This window comes from Aulonocara sp. 'chitande type north' Nkhata Bay, linkage group LG11 (assembly GCF_057382095.1).
Source record: "Aulonocara sp. 'chitande type north' Nkhata Bay isolate Kocher_YH1m ecotype deep benthic linkage group LG11, A_spYH_male_GT1.1, whole genome shotgun sequence".
In the NCBI taxonomy this organism is placed as follows: domain Eukaryota; kingdom Metazoa; phylum Chordata; class Actinopteri; order Cichliformes; family Cichlidae; genus Aulonocara; species Aulonocara sp. 'chitande type north' Nkhata Bay.
The window spans coordinates 20,088,673-20,108,715 of record NC_141354.1 but is presented as its reverse complement, the minus strand read 5'-3'; the positions used below and the strand labels follow the sequence as shown (position 1 = coordinate 20,108,715).

Below are 20,043 nucleotides of genomic sequence, written 5' to 3'. Positions count from 1 at the left end.
CTGAATCCAAACTGGAAGCTGGTTCCATAGAAGAGGGGTCTGAAAACTGAAGCCTCTGCTTACCTTTCAAGCACATTAAAATTTATACAAATCTTTTTCTTGGCCTATAAACTATATTTCCATAGTTTCAATAAATCCATGCACCCACTCATAGGAAAATATAAAGAAATATAACTTAGGAAGGAGAGCAGAAAACTTTTTCAGAACACTGTAAATTGTTCTTGCATTTAACCAAACCAACACTGAATGTACCCACTCAACCTTTATTACTACTAAAACATACACAAAGTAGCTTCGGCTCATTTTCACCCACACCATCCTGCAAGGCACCCAATGTGCATGAGACCAGTCCCCGAGAAATGCACGATTTGTTTTCTTTTAGAGAAGCTGTGGCTGTAATCTATAGTGTAGCTATTTTAGTGTTTTAATGAGCTGGCTTCTTTAGGGGGAAGCAAAAGGCACAATGCTGAAAAACCAATGTTGATGTGTTTTGTTTTACTGGATTTGTTGGCAGTAAGAATTTGCTAAATAGGTCCAGATTTAAAGCTTTAATCTGAGATAAGATTAGGGTTTCTATGAATAAAGAATAATATACTTTTGCAGTGGGTGCAATTTTTTAAATAAACCCGATGATCTACTGTTTACTTCAAACCATCACCAGGTTTTGTGAACCAAAATCTAAATTTTTTTTTAGATCATCAGTAATTGATTTATGAGATTTTTTAATCGACCGTGTTAGCAACTCTCAGCGCATGTCAGGAAAACTCACCTTGCTCCCATTTGCTCACTAAGTACACCACTGATGTGACTCCATGTGGCTTTATCTGTGTTTACAGCTAAACAGCTTAATCTCATTAAACTGTGACTCGACTTTAAAGCGCTGCATAAAAATGATCTCGGAGGCATCAAACTGTCGTCACTTCAAAAGCCATTACTGAAGCTCGACGGTGCAGAAAACTGCAGATTTTCAAGTCACAACATGGAGGAAACGCAGCCTCCTCGAAACGAGACGAGCTGAGATAGCTAATACGCTGTTTCATAGCAGGGCTCTTTGCTGCTTTAGTTCAGTTAGTCATTTATATAATATGAAACAGTATTGTGGAAAACGTTACAGCATTAATGTCACGTTGATAGAAGAAAAAAGATGTGTACAATCTCCAAATTGACTAAGACTTGGCTTAAGTCCTGATTAAAAAACGATATATAACAGAGAACATTTACATTTAAATAAAGTTCTGCTGTAAGACGGAGATGGTTTTCATTTTAGACTAAGAAAAGTCTAAGTGGTTAATATTATGCACAAAATACAGAAATACTTATTGTATTGTTATATGTTTGTTTTTTTAAAGAATTTTAATTTGTTTTATCATTTTGATTTGAAGTCTTCACTATAAAGCAGGATTAGGAGCTTATTAGGAGTAAATTCAGGTGTGACTCTGCATTTTCAGGGTTGCAATGATGGTTCAGGTATGATTTGTGTTGGACTTTGAGTTTTAAGATTAGTGGTTAAGGTCAGAGTTTCAGTGTAAAACCATCTCGAGGTGTCATATTTTCACTCAGCATTTAATTTACATTATGCGTTAAGTGTTGAACAGATTGTTTGCTCAGGAAATATGTTCTGTATTTATCAACATGTCTTTCCACATTTTATAAAAACGACTCAGTGAAGCCGTGCTCTAAAGCTTTGTTGTGATGCTGGGAATGAATGAATGTTTCTCTCTTTTTTGTCACAGCAGTGTTGCGATTTGCTGTAAGACGTTTCAGGTTCGTTACACATTTTAATGCCTGGGTTAACGGAGAAAGGCGATAACCACCGCCACTGTGATACCCCTTTATCTTCACTAAGGTTTTAGGTTTTGTCAAGTCAGCTTAAGTAAAGAGAGCTTGGCTATGTTGCACTTGCTTTGCAGTGCAGCCCTCAGGTTACGTTCAAGATCAACATGCACAAAATCATCACTGACCTACCAAATTTGTATTTTCTTGATGAACATCCACAAGAAATACAGATCCTTAGAAACAATTGTAAAACTTAAAAAACCCCAATAAGTCTTAATATTGACAATTGTTAAAACGGGTAAATCAACTTTCTTACCCTCACATGGTTTAACACCCCCAACGTTGCAGGTGAAAGAATAGAGCATGTTAAAAGAAAACATCTAAGCAACACACGTTTGATGCAATACAAAACTAATTACAGTCAGATCTTAAAGATAGAATGAAGATATTGATGAGTCTTAACTCATCAATATCTTCATTCTTACATGTTTCTCTGGCTTACTTTTCTTGATTTAAATAACCTTTGCTAACAGTTTTACCACTTTTCCAGTCAAAGCGCTTTGAGTGCACACACATTCACACAGCATTTCTTTTAACATTTAAAAAGTTTTTAATACTTAACCCCACTTTTTACACACTGCTATTACTGAATAGCTTGTAATATGCATTTGCTTATTACAGCAAATACACTGGTGTGGAGCCAGATGCTGCTGTCAGAAAGACAAACGGGCATCAGGAAATGTTTCCGGACATTTATCAACATGCAAACTTTTTTTTTTCTTTGCAGTTTTTTTATGGACAACATAATGCATAAAAAGACCCATGGGGTGATTTGGAAATGGTGCCATTACACTGTTTGTCCAACAGAGCAGCTCTAAAGTCACAGTTTACATGCAGCTACTCTCAGCTGAGAGGAGGAGGTGACAAGTGTTGTCTTTGCAGTTTGCAAAATTCACTGCTGGTGAAAAAACAGCGATGCCATAATTTAATTAACTGTAAAGATTAACAGCAGATATAATGTCATAATTATTACACACTAAAATGCAAGGATCTGTTGTGGCCTACCAGAATCAAATATTAACATCCAACATGTATAAAGTCACTTTGGAAATTATACCACAGAGAATTATGAGCTGAATCTGCAGCATCACCTGGTTTTGCAAGCTTTTATCAGGTTTTGGCCTCATTGTTGAGAACTCCTACGGTTGCCTTTGATTGCAAGCAGAAGCTCTCTGCAAGAAAAAAAAAGCCTGTGAGCCCAGCCTGTGGAGGATTTAGCAGCTAAAGAGGAGTCGACAGGAAGTAAATACTTACCTTGACTCGGCGCTTCATTTGGTAGTCCCTAGTCACCATAATTTTCAGATGCCTAATATTCTTTGTAATTGTTTTTGCTTCATATCCCAATTTCCTCTGGATTTTATATCCACACACTCAAATGAGTTGTGATAACTCTGAAAAGAGGTTAATGCTAAACATGTTTACATTCAGATGAGCACAACTCATAAATTGGGAGAAATAAAGGAAGAAGATGTTTTCTGAAAATGTTCCAATAAGTAATCCCCCCCAAAAAACGCAGCAGCTGAGCAACAGAGCTATAGAGTTTATCTCAGATTTTCTAATTCACTGGGACAGCAAACAACCAAGCAGGTCAAAAAATAAATACAGCCGTTACATCACAAGTGCCATTTGCTCTGTTGTGCTGCAGATGTTTTTCCTCCTTTTACTGCAGAACTTTCATTTTGAACTCCTCTGCCTTCTGGCAGTCAAAGCCTTTTAAGGCCATCTGACATTTTTTAAAAAAAGAAACATTATTATGTTGACATTACTGTTTTTAAAAACAGCGAAACTCTGCGCTTGGGTGTAAATTTTGATGCCAGCTGTCAAACTAGAAGTTAACAAACTCTTTAAATACAAAGATACATTTCATAGATCAATTATCAATCAAAATTTTCATTTTATTGATAATTTCAATCATTTTACAGCTACACATTTGGAGAAAAGAAGGACCTGGATTCTAATCTAGTCTGGGCCCCTCTGTGTAAAGCAGGAGTCTCAAACTCACGGCCTGGGGGGCCACTTGCAGCCCATGTCACCCCTACTTGTGGCTCATATATTGATGTGAAGAGATATGATGCAATTTGGCCCTTGAAGTTACTTTTTTGTTAGGGAGGATTTGTTTGTTGTTGAGTGCAATGTTAAAAGAATTTCTTTAAAAAGCCCAAAAATGATTTAATATGACGGTAATATGAGCAGAGAGCACAAACATGCTGAGGGATTGGCTGTGTTAGCTCAGCAAAAGTTATTTGTAAAGAAAACAGTTTTCACTGGCAGTCAAAAACTAATGTGTACACTTATGTCTGCATTTTTATTTTGTTAAATACAAACAAAATTATAGCAGATGTGCTGCCACGTGTCTGGCCAGAGAGAATACCAATTTGTTTATTAGGTAGTTCAATGAAAGACTTCAGTTAAGAGTGAGAAAGAAATGTGTTCACGTTTGCAGTTTTGTCCTGTTGTCCTGGGTGGCTGTAGGAGGCAGAGCAGGTCACCTACTGATCGGAAGGTTGGTGGTTCGATCCCTGGCTCCTCCAGTCTGCATGTCAAGTATCCTTGGGCAAGATACTAACCCTAACTTGCTCTCCGATGCATCCATCGGAGTATGAATGTGTGAATGTACTTAGAAAGCACTATGTATAGATAAAGTGCTTGTGAGAATGGGTGAATGAGGCATGTTGTATAGAGCACTTTGAGTACTCCGGGAGAGTAGAAAAGCGCTATATAAGAATCAGTCCATTTACCATTTATACAATATTTAAATTTAAAAAAAAAAAAACTCCTACATTTTCAGAAATTTTGGAGGGTTTTTTTGTACTACTTGAACAGTCTTTCTAGCACTGAGGGTTAGGGGTTAGGGAAAATCAGTCTTGGTGTTTGCCACAGACCCATCTGAGCTGAGGTTGGTCCCTGAGGTCTGTCGGCTCTAACGTGGAGATCCAGCTGCACTGGCAGGCGTACGCCCGCAAGCCTCTCCTCTTCTTCAGCTTGGTTCCAAGCTTCTGACGTTCCGGCATGTTGTTCCTGCCGGCAGAGAAAGACAGACAGTGAACTTGAATCGTTACAGGGATAAGACCTTACCCTTCCAGCTGCAGCCCTGCAGACAGTCTGCTGGAAGGACAAAATATCTGACATGCACAGATGAAAGTGAGAGAAAAAAAGGATTCTTGCCCTTAAGGAACTTTTAAGCTATGATGCCAAAGTATAGCGACAATAAAGGAATCTTTATCATATGAAACACACTGGCCGACTGGTTCCATTTCTGTGTTTCCAGCAGCTCAGGCAGTGTTTTCATCACACAGCCTCTGACAGACTTCACCAAGGGGAAAATCTAGCAGCTTTAGAGACAGTTTGTAATTTAAAAAAAAAAGTTCTTTGGACACAAACACCACTTTAAACTGATGTCAGTGTTGCTCTGTAACTGGTAGATGGGTACACTCAGTACCTCAGTTTGCTCACAAAGCAACCTCAATTTGTGCAGTCATGGAATCCACAGGATGTTGGAAACAATCCTTTGAGTTTGACACAATGCCATCACATAATTTCTTCAGAGTTGATACAACCGTCCGTTTTAATGCATCACCAGAGCTCTTTGTTATGTTTCAAGAAACCAGTCTGACATGACTTTTGCTCATGCTGGAAGCAGCCACTAAACATGGAAAATTATTTCCTTATAAGAATGAACATGATGGATGACAATAGGGCGACCGTGGCTCAGGGGGTTGGGAATCGCATCTGTAACCGGAAGGTCGCCGGTTCGATCCCTGGGCTCTCTGTCCTGGTCGTTGTGTCCCTGGGCAAGACACTTTACCCTACTGGTGTTGGCCAGAAGGGCCGATGGCGCGATATGGCAGCCTCGCTTCTGTCAGTCTGCCCCAGGGCAGCTGTGGCTACAACTGTAGCTGCCTCCACCAGTGTGTGAATGTGAGAGTGAATGAATAGTGGTATTGTAAAGCGCTTTGAGGGTCTCGAAAAGCGCTATATAAATCCAATCCATTATTATTAATAAACAGAAAGGCTGCAGCATTCCAGTAATTAATTAAAAGTAGATAGAAGTTAAAGTACACTTCTACTTCTTTGTTTTCAATCATGTATACACTGTTACAATGATGTATCCTCCATGACAAATATCATCCATATAGTAACCTTTCCAAAAACACAAACAATAATACCAACCTATACTGTGTCAGTTTGGGTTAAAGTAGGGGCCCGTTCTTCGTACCTCGCTAAGTAAGTTAGCTGGATTTGATTGTTGACGATTTCGCGTGATCTTGGATCGTTCGGTTCCCCGAAGCTCATCCGGGACTTGCTGTCATAGCAACAGTAAGCGTAAACCTGCTCGGGAGCAGGTTTACTTTATGTAAACAGGATTAGCTCGCGGCCACGCAGGTATGTCCGCTTCATTCATACGAAAGCAACAGCGATATTCCACCACTGTTTCACCATAAATAAATAACATCAGTGTAACTAAAGATAATGCAGCACTTGATCCTTTTATTGATTTCACACAGATACATACAGGTCATTCCCTAAAAAAGGGAAATGTACTATTAACATTCTATTACATGTATGTGATTATTATAGATGTAAGTCATATTTCAGAGTAGTAATTGCAAATTACTTCATGTAATCAAGATGAGAGACCACGGCTATAAAAGCGAAGGTGGATTTGGGAAGTCTGTCGCAGTCATATCCTGTCCGTTTACGCGAGCAACCCATTGCGGAAGGTGCAAGATTGATGAGGAGAGTTTTCAGAATTCAGCGTATATTGCGGGACAGACAGGATCCTTTAGCTCAACGCGACAGTGTGCTCATAGAGAGATATCGATTTTCCTGTGAGGGTATTATTTACCTAACCAACTTGTTGACGAGGGGGTGCAGGACCACCACCTGTCTTTTTTTGCTCTGCCCTTTTCTTGGTTGCTGTTATGAACAAACAAACAGATTATTTCAGGGTCTCTTTCCAAGAGACTAAAAGCAATATAAGTGATAAATATTACCATTCTGTAGAATATTCTTATATTTCACTTTTACTTGTTCCCATGTTCTAGTGGGTCCTGTTGTGGCTCTAATGTGAAAGGGGATATAATATAACATATTATAATATAATATAATGTAATATAATATTGGATAATATGGTGTGATATGATAAATCTACCCTACCGCCTACTGGTGTTGGCCAGAGGGGCCGATGGCGCAATATGGCAGCCTGGCTTCTGTCAGTCTGCCCCAGGGCAGCTGTGGCTACAACCGTAGCTGCCTCCACCAGTGTGTGAATGTGAGAGTGATTGAATAGTGGCATTGTAAAGCGCTTTGGGTGCCTTGAAAAGCGCTATATCAATCCACTCCATTATTATTGTTATTATTAAATTACTTACGAGTTTAATTTGTCAGCAACTTTCTGCCAGCCCTCTCTCCTTGCTTTTGCAGCCTTTGCAGTGTTCCCTTGCGTTTTAATTAAACTCTGAAACTCCTGAAATCCCTCACTCAAGAGTTCTTGCTCTGCTGCCGAAAAATACCGAGCGCGCTCCTTCGACATTTTCGCCGACCAATCAGAGGGTTGCCAATCAATGTTTCTACTATCGATGCGTAGCCCCTTTTACGACACCCAGTGATCTCACATTACTGCGTCCAGCTGTACTAATCGTCAACAGCAGGTGTGTTTGGAGAACCGGATTAGCGAGCTCACGGTTAGCGCGATGATTTGGTCTTGGATGTGTCATTTGATCTTGGATGTAGTAACCGACGTAAGAAGAACGGGCCCCAGGTCTTTTCACTTTTACATCAGCGGATCTTACATCCGTCAGTACTGAAACTCTGCAACTTAGGAAACACTGAGTTAAAGTCCTGGCTTTAGCATGAGGAGAGAAAAAATGTGAATTTTAATATCCTTACATAGAATAACATCATGAAATTGAATGGGCTAGATAAAGGAATCAAAGTCATTCATCGGAAATAACTATATAATGACTTATTTTTTATCTTTTAAATATACAGTGATTAACAACCACCAGTGCCCACAAACTCTTTAATCAAACCTTTTCATGTTTCCGAATTTCCAAAAAAAGCTGAAAAGAAAATAGTAAAGCACATTATCATTATTTTTTGAATAGATGGATGCATGGATGATTACTTTTTGATGAAGATGCTAAATTACAGTTCTTTGTTAGTTTTAGTTGTTAAATGTCTGGGTTGATATATTTCTGAGAGGTCCAAAGTGCCGGCTCTAATTTGGGTAGAAAAACACGAATTTGGTTTGTTATTTGCTTATAAATGCAAATGTCATTTTTAGGTTTAAACAAGTCTTTGACCGATTTCTGAATTTTTTGTATTTCTTTGTTTTTATGACAGGTGGTCGAATATATGTGTTAAGCACTGCGTTAAACACTGTAATTAAATATGAAACATTTGATTTAGACATGAAAACGTAAAATCAAACATATTTAAAGTTTACACCGGTAATAGTCCAATATGAATAATCCTGACCCACTGACCTAGATTCATCTATAACAGTACCCTGATCTTCGCTAAATAAAAATGCATGCTTCTGCGTGACAAATGAATACAGACAGTCATTAACATTACGCTCAAGTGTACTTAACATGTATTTTCCTCCAGCTTTGTGCTGTTTGAGGTTGATGTTTTTTTAACTTCTGCTTTATGCTTGAAATAAAATCTGCGTCATGCAGGTCACCCCATAATAATTTATGAGTAGAAAATTATGCAAACAATTCTAAATTTGCATACTGTGCCACTCCCTTTTGCTTTTAAAATTATAGGCACAGCAGACATGCACTTCTATCACTGTTAATGTCCTGGTGTAAGCCTCTTAATTAAGAAGAAACAACAACCGTGTGGGTAGTAATGGATGCATAAGCTACACATGACCAGGCAAATGTCAAATTAGTGTGAAAGGAAAATCACCTACTCAGACCACTGAGGACAGAAAACACGATATTCCTCATTAACAAATTATGGGTAAACTACTTAATGTACTATTCAGACAAAAACAATGAATTTAATTCGTTCAACACAGATCAAGTGTGAAATTAAATTACAGCTCGGTAGCTTAACCCTCCAGTAAAATGTGTTTGAATAGATTATAGCATAACTTTTATTTTAATCTGTCACCAGGTCTGTAAAAAAAAAAAAGTAAATTTGCATGTGAATATGTTTTCCCTACATTTACATTTAGAGGCTATGAAGTGCATATGTACATGCCTCCGATGTGATGTTTCTATTAATTTTTTTTTTTAAACTTCACCTTTTGTAGCTGAAAGAAGCTTTATTGAGGATAACACTGACGTGATGACATGAAGGGCAAACTCATCATCCTGAGTGCTCCTGAGTGCTTCAAAGTGCTCTGAACCTAAAATCACACTAAAAGTAAATTGCACACTTGTGGAGTAAAAACATTGCTAAGTGCTGACATGCCATTGGTGTGGACGTATATCTTTGGGTATATCCTGGTGTGAAAACTTGACACATTTACAGCCTTCTTAACATCTCATAATGTCTTTCCAAGCACTAAAAGCCTTCTGGACACATACATTTAGGTTTCCTGCACTTTCCAGTGAAAAACACTTTAAGACCGTCTTAAGCTTCACAGAGCCAGCTTCACCGTTTCTATATACTCTGGAAACCTTTCATAATCAGAGGATTTCTGGTGTTTTACCCGCACACTAACAACAACTCATTTAGATGTATTAGATCTTTTGTGTATGTACTTATATATTAATTCCGATATTACTCATAAATCACCACCTACCCACCTACCTATCGATCGATCTATCCTACATGCATATCTGTGTTGTCTTTCAGAAGGAAACTATATAGACCCAAGCACCAAACAGCTCCTCTATTACAACTTTATATTTTATGTCACGAGATTGAGAATATCTCCCTTCTACTTAGCAGAAGTTAGGTGAAAAGATGTAGAAGACAACTTTGATGGGCATCTAAACAAAAGCCTTTTTATCAAAAAAAAAATTGAAGGAAACATTTTCTCTGCAGTCTTCAAGACTACAAGGCAGCAGATCTAACCACAGCCACATCATGCTTACTATTGTGGGAACCACAAGTTTTTAATTCCCAGACTTCCATGCAAATAAGCTCACCATGCAGTATAGGCGTAACCCCATGGGAAACATGCTTTGCTTTGGACAAAGACTGGATTTAAAACTGTAGTTACATATTTGCCTAACAGGTGAAAGACCCCTCATATGAAACACCAATCTCTTGGGCAGCTGTGTCAGGAAGGCCATCTGCTGCAAAAATCTGCCAGATTAAGCGTGTGGAGATAACTGCTGTGGTGACCCATTGTGAATAAGGAGCACCTGAAAGTAGCTTTATGTGTGATCTAGACATCTACTAAACTTTCACCTCTGAACCACAATGAACATGATTTTAATCTCGACTAGAGATGGACCGATCCGATATTACGTATCGGTATCGGTCCGATACTGACCTAAATTACTGGATCGGATATCGGAGAAAAATAAAAAATGTAATCCGATCCATTAAATATCACGAAAGCACCTCACAAAACTTGCAACACGCCGTAACTCACCTCAGAACGTTAGCACGTCGGAGCAGTATGCATCACGTGATAGAGCGGCTGTGGCATGCGGGACCTGTCGGTGGTCTGGATAGCATGTGGAGCTTCGCTAGCAACCCGGCATTTCATCTCTGACAAAGTTACCCCGAGAGAAGTAAAGCAAGTGTGTAAGTCCATCTCTGAATGTTTGTAAAGCATTCCTGTGTTAAGCTTAACAAACGATATATGGAGCGACTGCCTCTCGCTCTCAGGCTGCTACTTCAATCATGAAACTGCTTAATGATCAGCTGATCGGCTTTTCTGTCGCAAGTCCGTGTCTCTTGTTTGTTTTTGGCCCACTTTGCACCAGAAAGAGGAAACCAGCGGCTGAACAACAGCAGCACGTTTAAGCTTGATCAGCTGTTGTTAGAATTTATTTATTATTACTTTCTACTCGAGGATCTTTTTCTACAGCTGACGGCTGGTAACTGTGCAGGGGCGGATCTAGCAAAGTTTAGCCAGGGGGGCCGATAGGGCATTAACAGGGAAAAGGGGGCACAAAGACATAATTTTCTTTCTTATTCTCATTTAAAATGTCGAGCTTTTAATTATTTAATATTTATCTGAATCTTACACCCAAAGTTTTAATCTGATGTAAAATGTATAGAAGTCCATTATTGTATATAGTAACTGTTAAGTCTAATATACCCTAGTAAGCTATAGTACTTTTTCCTTTGGGAAGGTACCATTTGTGCAGTCTGCAATTTTGTTGAAGAAAGATGTTGAATCTATTTAATATTTCTTGAAAAATAATTGATTTCTGTGCATTTTTTTTCACACTGCATCAAATTAAGGTTGATTACGTCGATTAAGCATCATGAGGTGGAGCGTGAGGGGTGGTTCCCTATTTTTTATTTATTTATTTTTGTTGTTGCTGGGAGTTGGAACCCTATTAGTTAGGTTGCTTAATATTTATGCTAAGTACTCTTTAAAATACCAGAATAGGGAGGATGGTGTAGGTTTAAGTTTATTAGATTGATCAGTATTGCTGAACTATGAAATTTTTTTTTTGCATACAGGTATAACAGAATAGCTTTAGTGTAGTTGTTGTTTTAAACTTGAGTATGAACTTATACAAAATGCAGCAAGATATTTAAAAAACAGTTTTGTTGATTAAAAAACATTATATCGGATTCATATCGGTATCGGCAGATATCCAAATTTATGATATCGGTATCGTATCGGACATAAAAAAGTGGTATCGTGCCATCTCTAATCTCGACAGCTCTGTACCATTTACACACCCTTTCAGACCCATAATCAACAGAAAATTGCTCAGTGGGATATGGATGACTGGCTGAAATTAGGTTGAATTCGTGTTAGTGTAAAGGCCTGAAATGCCAACCTTTCTCTTTTCAACTCAATTCAGATTTATTTTTAAAAGAGACTTAATCCACAAAATAATGTCCATAGACATCTGGTACATGGGGGAGCAATTTTTCTTCATTAATGAGGTTATTTTGTTTCCATTGTCAAAGTGAGAATATGTCTAGATTGAGTTTCCCTTATTCGGAAAGGATCAGATGGAATGCTTTAAGATCACATTGCCAACTGATGCAAATCAATTCCGTTTTTGAGGAATTAAGGCAATTTTATAAGGATGGTACTGGACCAGAATTTCACCATCAGCTAATCTACTAACAAATTTGACTTCAATCAAATCTCCAATAATATTAAAAGAAATGTAGAAACAATCATGAATCAGTGTCTTAGCACCATCAGCCCTAACCCAATTTCCCTCGGGATGAATAAAGTATTATCAATCAATCAGTTTACACCTACGTATTTCCAGCTATTGAAATGGAAGAGAATCGATCAACTTGAAAAGAGAAAGTCACCTGCAAACAGTAGAACAATGCAGTCACACCATGTGCAGATACAAATGCTGGCAACGACATCATCCACACTGTAGGCTCTCCATACATTCGACACAGACGTTAATCAGCCTCAGTGTTCAGTTAAACCCTCAGTTCCTTTATTTATTTATTTATTTGCCTTTACAGTAGCTCTCAAACTTTTACTCAAATACTTACTTTACTTAAATAATGGTCAGACACCTTAGTCTCACTTCATACTTTTCACCTGATTATCCGTGGCCCATTAGTGTGACCCGCCATAGTCTAAGAACCGCCGCTATAACGAGTGACAGCGTCACCAGAAGTCAACCTTTGCCCCTCCTGTAGCTGCACGTGCGGACAAAATTACACCATTACCCGTTGTAACATTAATGGACGTCACCTGTGTGCTGTTATCTGAATGGTATTCTACTGCTTTAGTATTAAAATTATGGAAAGCTCATTTCTCACATCATCATCCATCCATCCATTCGCTTCCGCTTATCCTTTTCAGGGTCGCGGGGGGCGCTGGAGCCTATCCCAGCTGTCATAGGGCGAGAGGCGGGGTACACCCTGGACAGGTTGCCAGTCTGTCGCAGGGCCAACACACAGGGACAGACAACCATTCGCACTCACATTCACTCGCACATTCACACCTAGTGACAATTTGGATTATCCAATTAACCTATCCCTACAAGCTGCATGTCTTTGGACGGTGGGAGGAAGCCGGAGTACCCGGAGAGAACCCACGCAAACACGGGGAGAACATGCAAACTCCACACAGAAAGACCCCGGCCTGATGGTGGAATTGAACTCAGGACCTTCTTGCTGTGCGGCAACAGTGCTAACCACCGTGCTGCCATCACATCATCATAAGTAGATAAAAGCACGAGGATGAACCTGTTTGTGTAGTTCAAACTGCATTCACAATATCACATATTACTAATTATTTATGTCCTCATGAACTTTGTTTTCATATATTTTCTGAGCAACAGAAAGAAATCTATGAACTGGGATGTAAACACAAGCAACAAGAGTAAAAACAGACTGGTGCTTGTCTGACAAGTAGCACGACTCACAGATAACTAAGACATTATGTGAATTCTGTCAAGAGAAAGTTTACAGAAAGAAAACCTAATATGCTCACATTTATATAACTGTGATACTCAGTCTGTAAGCTTGTACCAGCAGTCTGCTTAGTTTATAGTTTTCTGGAGAGGCTTAACAAGGGTGTGGGAGTAGGATAGTGTGGTTGTTTATATTCTAGTCACAAAGATCTGCAGATGCTGAGTTGTTTCCATTGGGGAAAGATAACTGCTCTTATCAGTCATTAGGACTGTGGGTGGATTAATGAGGGCTGACCATGTTTTACAATGTGCCCTGTTCTACTTTACTCAGAGTTCAGCTCGTCTAGAAGGAAAAAAAACAAAAACATATACATTTAAAAGTAGCTCCACAGAACATTACTGCCCCCGTCTGGTCAAGCACAAAAACCCAATAAATCTTGAGAAAAAATAATAATATAATTTTCTTAAAACGCATAAACATTTAAATTAAATTTTTATGCCATGTGATTCGTTTTTATATTGCGCCAATTCAAAAACGGTCACCTTAAGGTGCTTTATGTGGTAAAGGTAATGACACCAACAAGTTCACTGTCCCAAATATGGGAACAAGTGAAAAACACTGTTTTGGTCGATGTAGCCATTCCATGCACTAAGACTGAAATACTGAGATACTGAAAGGGTTCTGTAATAGAGCAATGAAAGACTTTTATAATTCACTTACATACTTACAATGTGAGTAGACTATAATAATTAGAACATTCATTCAATATCCCCAAAAAATCCCGCCTTCCTGACATTATATGTGAGTAAGAGTTGTGGATAATTTGGAGTCTCACACTTAACAAGGTTGGTATTAAGATAAACATCCAGGAAATTCCTTATAAAATAATAAAAGGCAGCACAGAGGCTTTTAATACTGTAAAATAGGATTTCATGACTCGTTCTTTTTTTTTATGTTATTTGGGTACAAATGTGTTTGCTCATACTTGATTGGCCAGTAAAGCCTCATTCCAGATGATGATGTCATGTTCAGAGTTTGTTTTTTTTTGTCCCTCTGCTGCATTAATAAAGTGGCCTCATTCAGTTTCACACTGTTACCTGTCAGAACAAGGCGCACAACTCAGTACGCGCACATCAAACAGCTAAAGTCCACAACAACTGATCTGCACTTATGTGTAACAGACTACTTTATCACTGCTCCCTGGCTTTGCGGGGAAGGTGGGGTGAATACAGTTGAAACTCACACAGGGGATCTCAGTGTGTGTGTGTTGTGGATCATCAAATTGATGCCACATAAGTCGAAAAAGTGGTGAGAACAATGAAATGCTGTGCAAATTCACTTCTGTACAGCCCCACTGGTACTGGTTTGTAACCTAGGATCCCCAATAAGGACGACAATAAGTGTGTGTGTGTGTGTGTGTGTGTGTGTGTGTGTGTGTGTGTGTGTGTGTGTGTGTGTGTGTGTGTGTTGGGGGAGGGGGGTCACAAGATAAAACCGGTAGCAGGTTTAAAAATATGTATGGCAAATTTATAGACAAATATATCCTTTTCCTTGCAAGTTTTTGTATTTTGTTTTTATGTGTTCAAGAGGAAAAATGAAGCAGAAAAAAATCTGTTTTATCTGAAAAGTGATAAAACAGAATAGCTTGAGTCTCAAGAGACCAAGCTATTCTAGAGACTAAAATGCCAGAGTGGGGTCATTTTATTATACTTTTTCTGATGGCTTTACTCGTGTTTATCTCACCTCTAGTGTTTCATTTATATGTGACAGATATTCTAAAATGTTCTAATAGACTTAAACGTGACTGAAAACTAGAATTATGTAAAAAGTAATCAAAACATTTTCATCATCAACTTTAGCAACAAGCCTTATGCAGCTGCACATCCTACTATTCTAAGTCATCATAATTCCTGTAAAAAAACTACGAAAGTTTCAATGAAAAGTTGCAGATAGAGTTCAAATATTTAAAAATAATCACTGCTGGGCTCGTAAATTATCCCGATCAATCACTTGAAGGTTATAGGCTGACCAAAAACCAAAGTTTTTAACAAGTACTAGCAGAGCACACTAAACTGCATATACAGTCTGTAGAGGCTAAGCTTGCGCTTGAAGCCAGTGAGGTGTTCGTGTGTCTACCTTAAATACATTCCCATAGACACACCATATGTAAAACACAAAAGGTGACCACTAGCGCCATACATAAGGAGCAATTTAAATCTGCTACTCGTGTTCCTCTTTAAAACTTCTTTAATCACGCATTTTCTTGTCAAGATGAGAAAAACATGGCATCGAGCCTGCAGACTCACCTGAGGAACAGGTAATCACAGGTTGAATCCCACTCACAGTCATCAAACATCAGCACCCGAAAGTCGCAGGATATACACCTCAGCTGGTCACATGATCTATTGGTATACAGTCAGTTATTATTTGCAATAGGCAATGAATACACACTATAGGTAATCACTCATTGGTCTATAATCATTTGAAAATGCACCGTGGTATAATTTATTTAAACTAATAAAAAGTATGTTGTGGATCCTAGAGTTCTACATCTTTATAAACCAGGACCAGACGAGACCAGACGAGACCTGACAGACGCTCTCAGTATGAAATTACTTTTTCACACCTCTTGGATGCGGCTGTTCCGACACCATTTGCGACAGAGCTCCCGCCAATAAAAACAGGACAGCACCTGGATGCAGAACACGCAGTGCAGATTGTGTCCAGACAAACAGAAAGAGCAAGAAAATCAAAATCCTGCATAAACAGGATACACAGCCTGAACAAACACACAACCTGGTTGTTGCTTTTATATTTAATATAAAGACTTTTATCTGGCCACTGATACGCTTCCACATAATATGTTACTGACTTTTATCTTGGTTAACTATCCTTCATACACTGATTTAGTAAATATCCAAACTTATGGCACATGTAGAAATGCTAACTCGGAGACAAATGCAGTTTAACTTCCTTGCATCCTGTGATTATTGCATGCCTGCATGTTTTTGTTGTTTGTTTGTTTTTAATTTTGAATAAACTAAAAGACTTACTTTCTTCCTCCTGACTGAGATGGAAGCCTCTTTTCCACATGTGGCCCTTTAGGAAACTGCTCAGCCTAAAATGAAAGGTTAAAAAAAGAAAAGAAAAAAAGAGTTATTTCTTTCTTAAACTGTGAATAGAATTCAACCAAATAAAACCTACATTTATCGCCACCTGCTCCTCCCCATCCCTCTTGTGTATGTGTAGTTATAATCAAGTAGAGCTGTCACAAAGAGGACATTTGAAAACCCAGGTGTATGTTTATGGCTCTTACTGTTTATTCATAATGCAGGTAAAGACTTGGAGATGAGACAGGTGCATCATAATAATGTCTGACTGTGAAGGCAGAAGCTGAACCTAGATATCGGCACTTTACTTTAAGTGTTTCACATAATCGTATTCTTCCACCTGCCTCTTCTTAGAACCCGCTCCTGGTGCCTGAGCTGAATCCTCTTTGTACCAAACGTAGCTGGTCACAGCCAGTTTTAGTGTTGTGGGTCAGAGTGACCGAGTTTCCCTCTGTCAGAGGACCAGAGCGGCTGAGTCATGTGTTATTTAGAGGATCTGAAAAATAATTTGGACATAAGAATTTGAGCCGTACCTAAATTTTGCCCCCACTTGAAAAAAAAAATCCTTTGAGTATCTGGTTCTCCAGCTTGAAATGCTCCGATGTGTTTACCTGCTGGTCACTAACTTTCTTTTTATTGGTCAAATTGGTTGATCATAGCTTTTCTGTTAAATTGATGCTGAACTGAACAATTTCTAAGGCACAAAAGCAAAACAGAGGAAAAAATTTAACAAATTGCATTCGCAGGAAACTACAGTGTATTAGGAACAGATATTTCCTGTGTGTGTGTGTGTGTGTGTGTGTGTGTGTGTGTGTGTGTGTGTGTGTGTGTGTGTGTGTGTTTGGGGTTCTTTGTGGCAGCAATTTATTTAATTAGTGTAATTGTTTCATATAGCACATTTTTTGGCTTGGTCTTGCCTAATAAGTCAACTTGTCACATCATCCATTTAGTTAATAGCTGACACACATTAAATATTTGGAATTTTGTTACTGGAAACTGTGTATCCTCTACTTTTATTATATATTTTCCCTCACTTTCTGCAAAATTAACACGATTAGCTAATGCAACTCCTTTGAGAATAGTTTCAAACAATAATTTTCTGTTTTTTCCCCTCAGTATACCTGTCTATCAGCTCAATTATCCAAGTTAAGGCTACTACCTGCTTCATTCATTGGGCACTGTAAGACTGTGGTTCTCAAACTGTGGCTCATGAACAATCAGAGTACCGTACTTTCAAGCAACATTAGAGATTTATCAAAGTAACTTAAAGTTTTACCCTAAAAAGCGGTTCACTTCTTATAAGAATACACTGCGATGGTAACTTGTGCTGCAAATCAACACGTATAAAAATCACTTTTTGCTGACCAATCAGTTTCCTAAAAAGCAGTGACCACAGAAAAGTGGCACCTGGTGTGCTCTTCTGCAGCTGTAGCTCATCTGCTTCAAACTTTGATGTTTTGTGCATTTAGAGATGTTCATCTGCATTCCTGGTCTCACACAAGTGGTTTTTTGAGTAACTGTTGCCTTCCATTCAGCCCACAGCCTTAATCCTCTTACCTCTCTGGGTCAAGGCATTTTGACCCCGAAAACTGCTGCTCTCTGGATATTTTCTCTTTTCCAGAAAATTCTCTGCAAAGATGGTTGTGTAAGAAAATCCTAGCAGATCAGCGTTTTATGATATACGTAGACCAGCTAGACCCAGACCATGTCACCAATGACTATGCCACATTCAAAAATCACTAAAATCATCTTTCTTCTGATTCTCTGCTTGAACTTAAGGAGCTTGTCTAGACCATCAGCATGCTTAAATGCATTGACTGTATGCCGTGTGATTGGCTATTTAGATTGGATTTGCATTAACAACCACTTGACTGGTGTATACCTAATGAAATGGCTGGTGAATGTATATAGGGCCTTCCAAGGCTTACTGACTAAAGCACTAAACCACACATATTCCTATCAGGCACTGCTGACAAATGCCGGGTAGACTTATGAGGGTAATAACTACCTTTGTGTAAGTGCTTAACCTGAATGCAGATATTGAGATAAATAAATCTTGACATTTTGAACTTACTCTGTGGTCCTACACGAAAACAAACATGTGAAGTGAAACTAGTTGAATAAATATACTTATTGCTAAGGCTTGATAAAATCTCTGGGGCATGCCAGCCTGAGGGCCAACACCAGCTCTTGGTAAGATTTTATGAGGATCCTGAGCCTGACAAAGAAGAAAGAACAACTCTGCATTTCATTCATCCACTTCATCACTTCAGACATGATACAGCAGTGCAAAATAAGATTATGGGACCACAACGCAAGATTAAGTCTTCCTAACAATTTCAGATACAAGCAGTGCCAGCTCAGCATCAGTTAAAAACTTAAAGTATATGACAGCAGTGTGCCCCTCAATCATATGCAAGACTTAAAAAATGTTTTAAGGTGTAATTCACTTCTTGTAATTCACAGTTCTCTTTCCAGAATTCAGAACGGGTTCAAGTCAATCTTACCTTTGGCTGAGGGAAAGGACTGCAGTCTTCCTCCTGTAGTTCCTCCAGCAGGGCGTCAATATCCTCAGTGACACTGTTCACTGACCGTTTAGGCTTTGTGGCACTAAATCAGAAACAAATACATGGATTAGTGTCTTGGGGTTGTAGCAGGTGCTGGTGACAGATATTAATGACTGTTTTTAAGAGCAAACCTCTGTATCTACAATAACCCATATTCTGCATATTTCGGCAGTTTCTAGTATAATTTGAAAACGCTGAAGTCACTGAATATAAACTGAACTGATCATTAAGTTTATTAAATTGTAGCAATGCATGGAAGCTGAAGTAATGCTCAGCTAACTTATACCTGACATGTGCTAGCCAAGTTAGCTTTGTTTACCCGTGCTTTTTCTGTCCGTCTTTGTCTTTCTCGTCTTTTCCAGCCACATTTGAGTTGGTGCGAGCCGCTGAGGACGCGATTGAAACGTTGCGACAAAACTTTTTCTCGACTTCATCCAGCAACTCGTCCAAATCTTCATCATCCATCGTAAAGAGTTCCTCCCACAGAATGCTGTACCCCCACCCCAGCTAATCAGCACAAGCTAGCGGCCGAAACCATGAGAGCGTTTATCGTTGCTAAGCAACAGCGGAACATAGCGGAAGCCGAACTGCGGAGTCTTCAAAATAAAAGTCCAAATCGACTCATGCTCAAAGAAAGTTTTAATTTATACTTGACATTAGGTATTACATTAGGGATTTGCCCCAGAGCCTCTGCTTGTTTGCAGATGTTTGTGTCTACCTGACATATGTAGGTCAGGCATGAATCTCCTGGACTATGATGTTTGTAGACAACAGTGTTATCGATAGTGAGAGTAGGGACCTGATAAAATAGGGTCTGGAGAAGTGGGGTCATTGTTCTCTAGAGAGATTGCGAATGAAAATCAGTAGAAGAAAGAAATACTCAAGATAGCAGTGAGACCCCCAAAAAACCCCATACAGGAACACACACTTTGTCTAACCTTTTTTCAGGTTAAAGTATACTGATATCTTACAGGTAACTATCAAATAATTACATTTGACAACATGGGCGCGCAACTTCTATTATATATTGGGATGTT

General features: G+C 38.8%; 1 protein-coding gene across 1 annotated transcript; it reads right to left on the bottom strand.

The window, feature by feature from the left end:
- Positions 1–4,603: 4,603 nt before the first annotated feature.
- cfap418 (cilia and flagella associated protein 418) lies at positions 4,604–19,573 on the bottom strand. The gene is made up of 6 exons (XM_086310996.1): positions 19,326–19,573; positions 18,947–19,049; positions 16,383–16,447; positions 15,956–16,021; positions 15,636–15,731; positions 4,604–4,854 (listed from the first exon to the last, which is right to left on the bottom strand). Exons 1-6 carry the CDS (start codon positions 19,469–19,471, stop codon positions 4,695–4,697), a joined length of 636 nt encoding a protein of 211 aa, XP_086167122.1. The 5' UTR covers positions 19,472–19,573; the 3' UTR covers positions 4,604–4,694.
- Positions 19,574–20,043: the final 470 nt, after the last annotated feature.

What these genes read in the sequence shown, in the direction of transcription:
- cfap418 (XM_086310996.1), bottom strand. Translation starts at nt 19,471, where the DNA reads ATGGATGATGAAGATTTGGACGAGTTGCTGGATGAAGTCGAGAAAAAG. An exon ending in GTCCTTTCCCTCAGCCAAAG is followed by an intron (nt 16,448 to 18,946) that starts GTAAGATTGACT and finishes CTTTCATTTTAG; the next exon opens with GCTGAGCAGTTTCCTAAAGG. An exon ending in TCTCAGTCAGGAGGAAGAAA is followed by an intron (nt 16,022 to 16,382) that starts GTAAGTCTTTTA and finishes TTCTGCATCCAG; the next exon opens with GTGCTGTCCTGTTTTTATTG.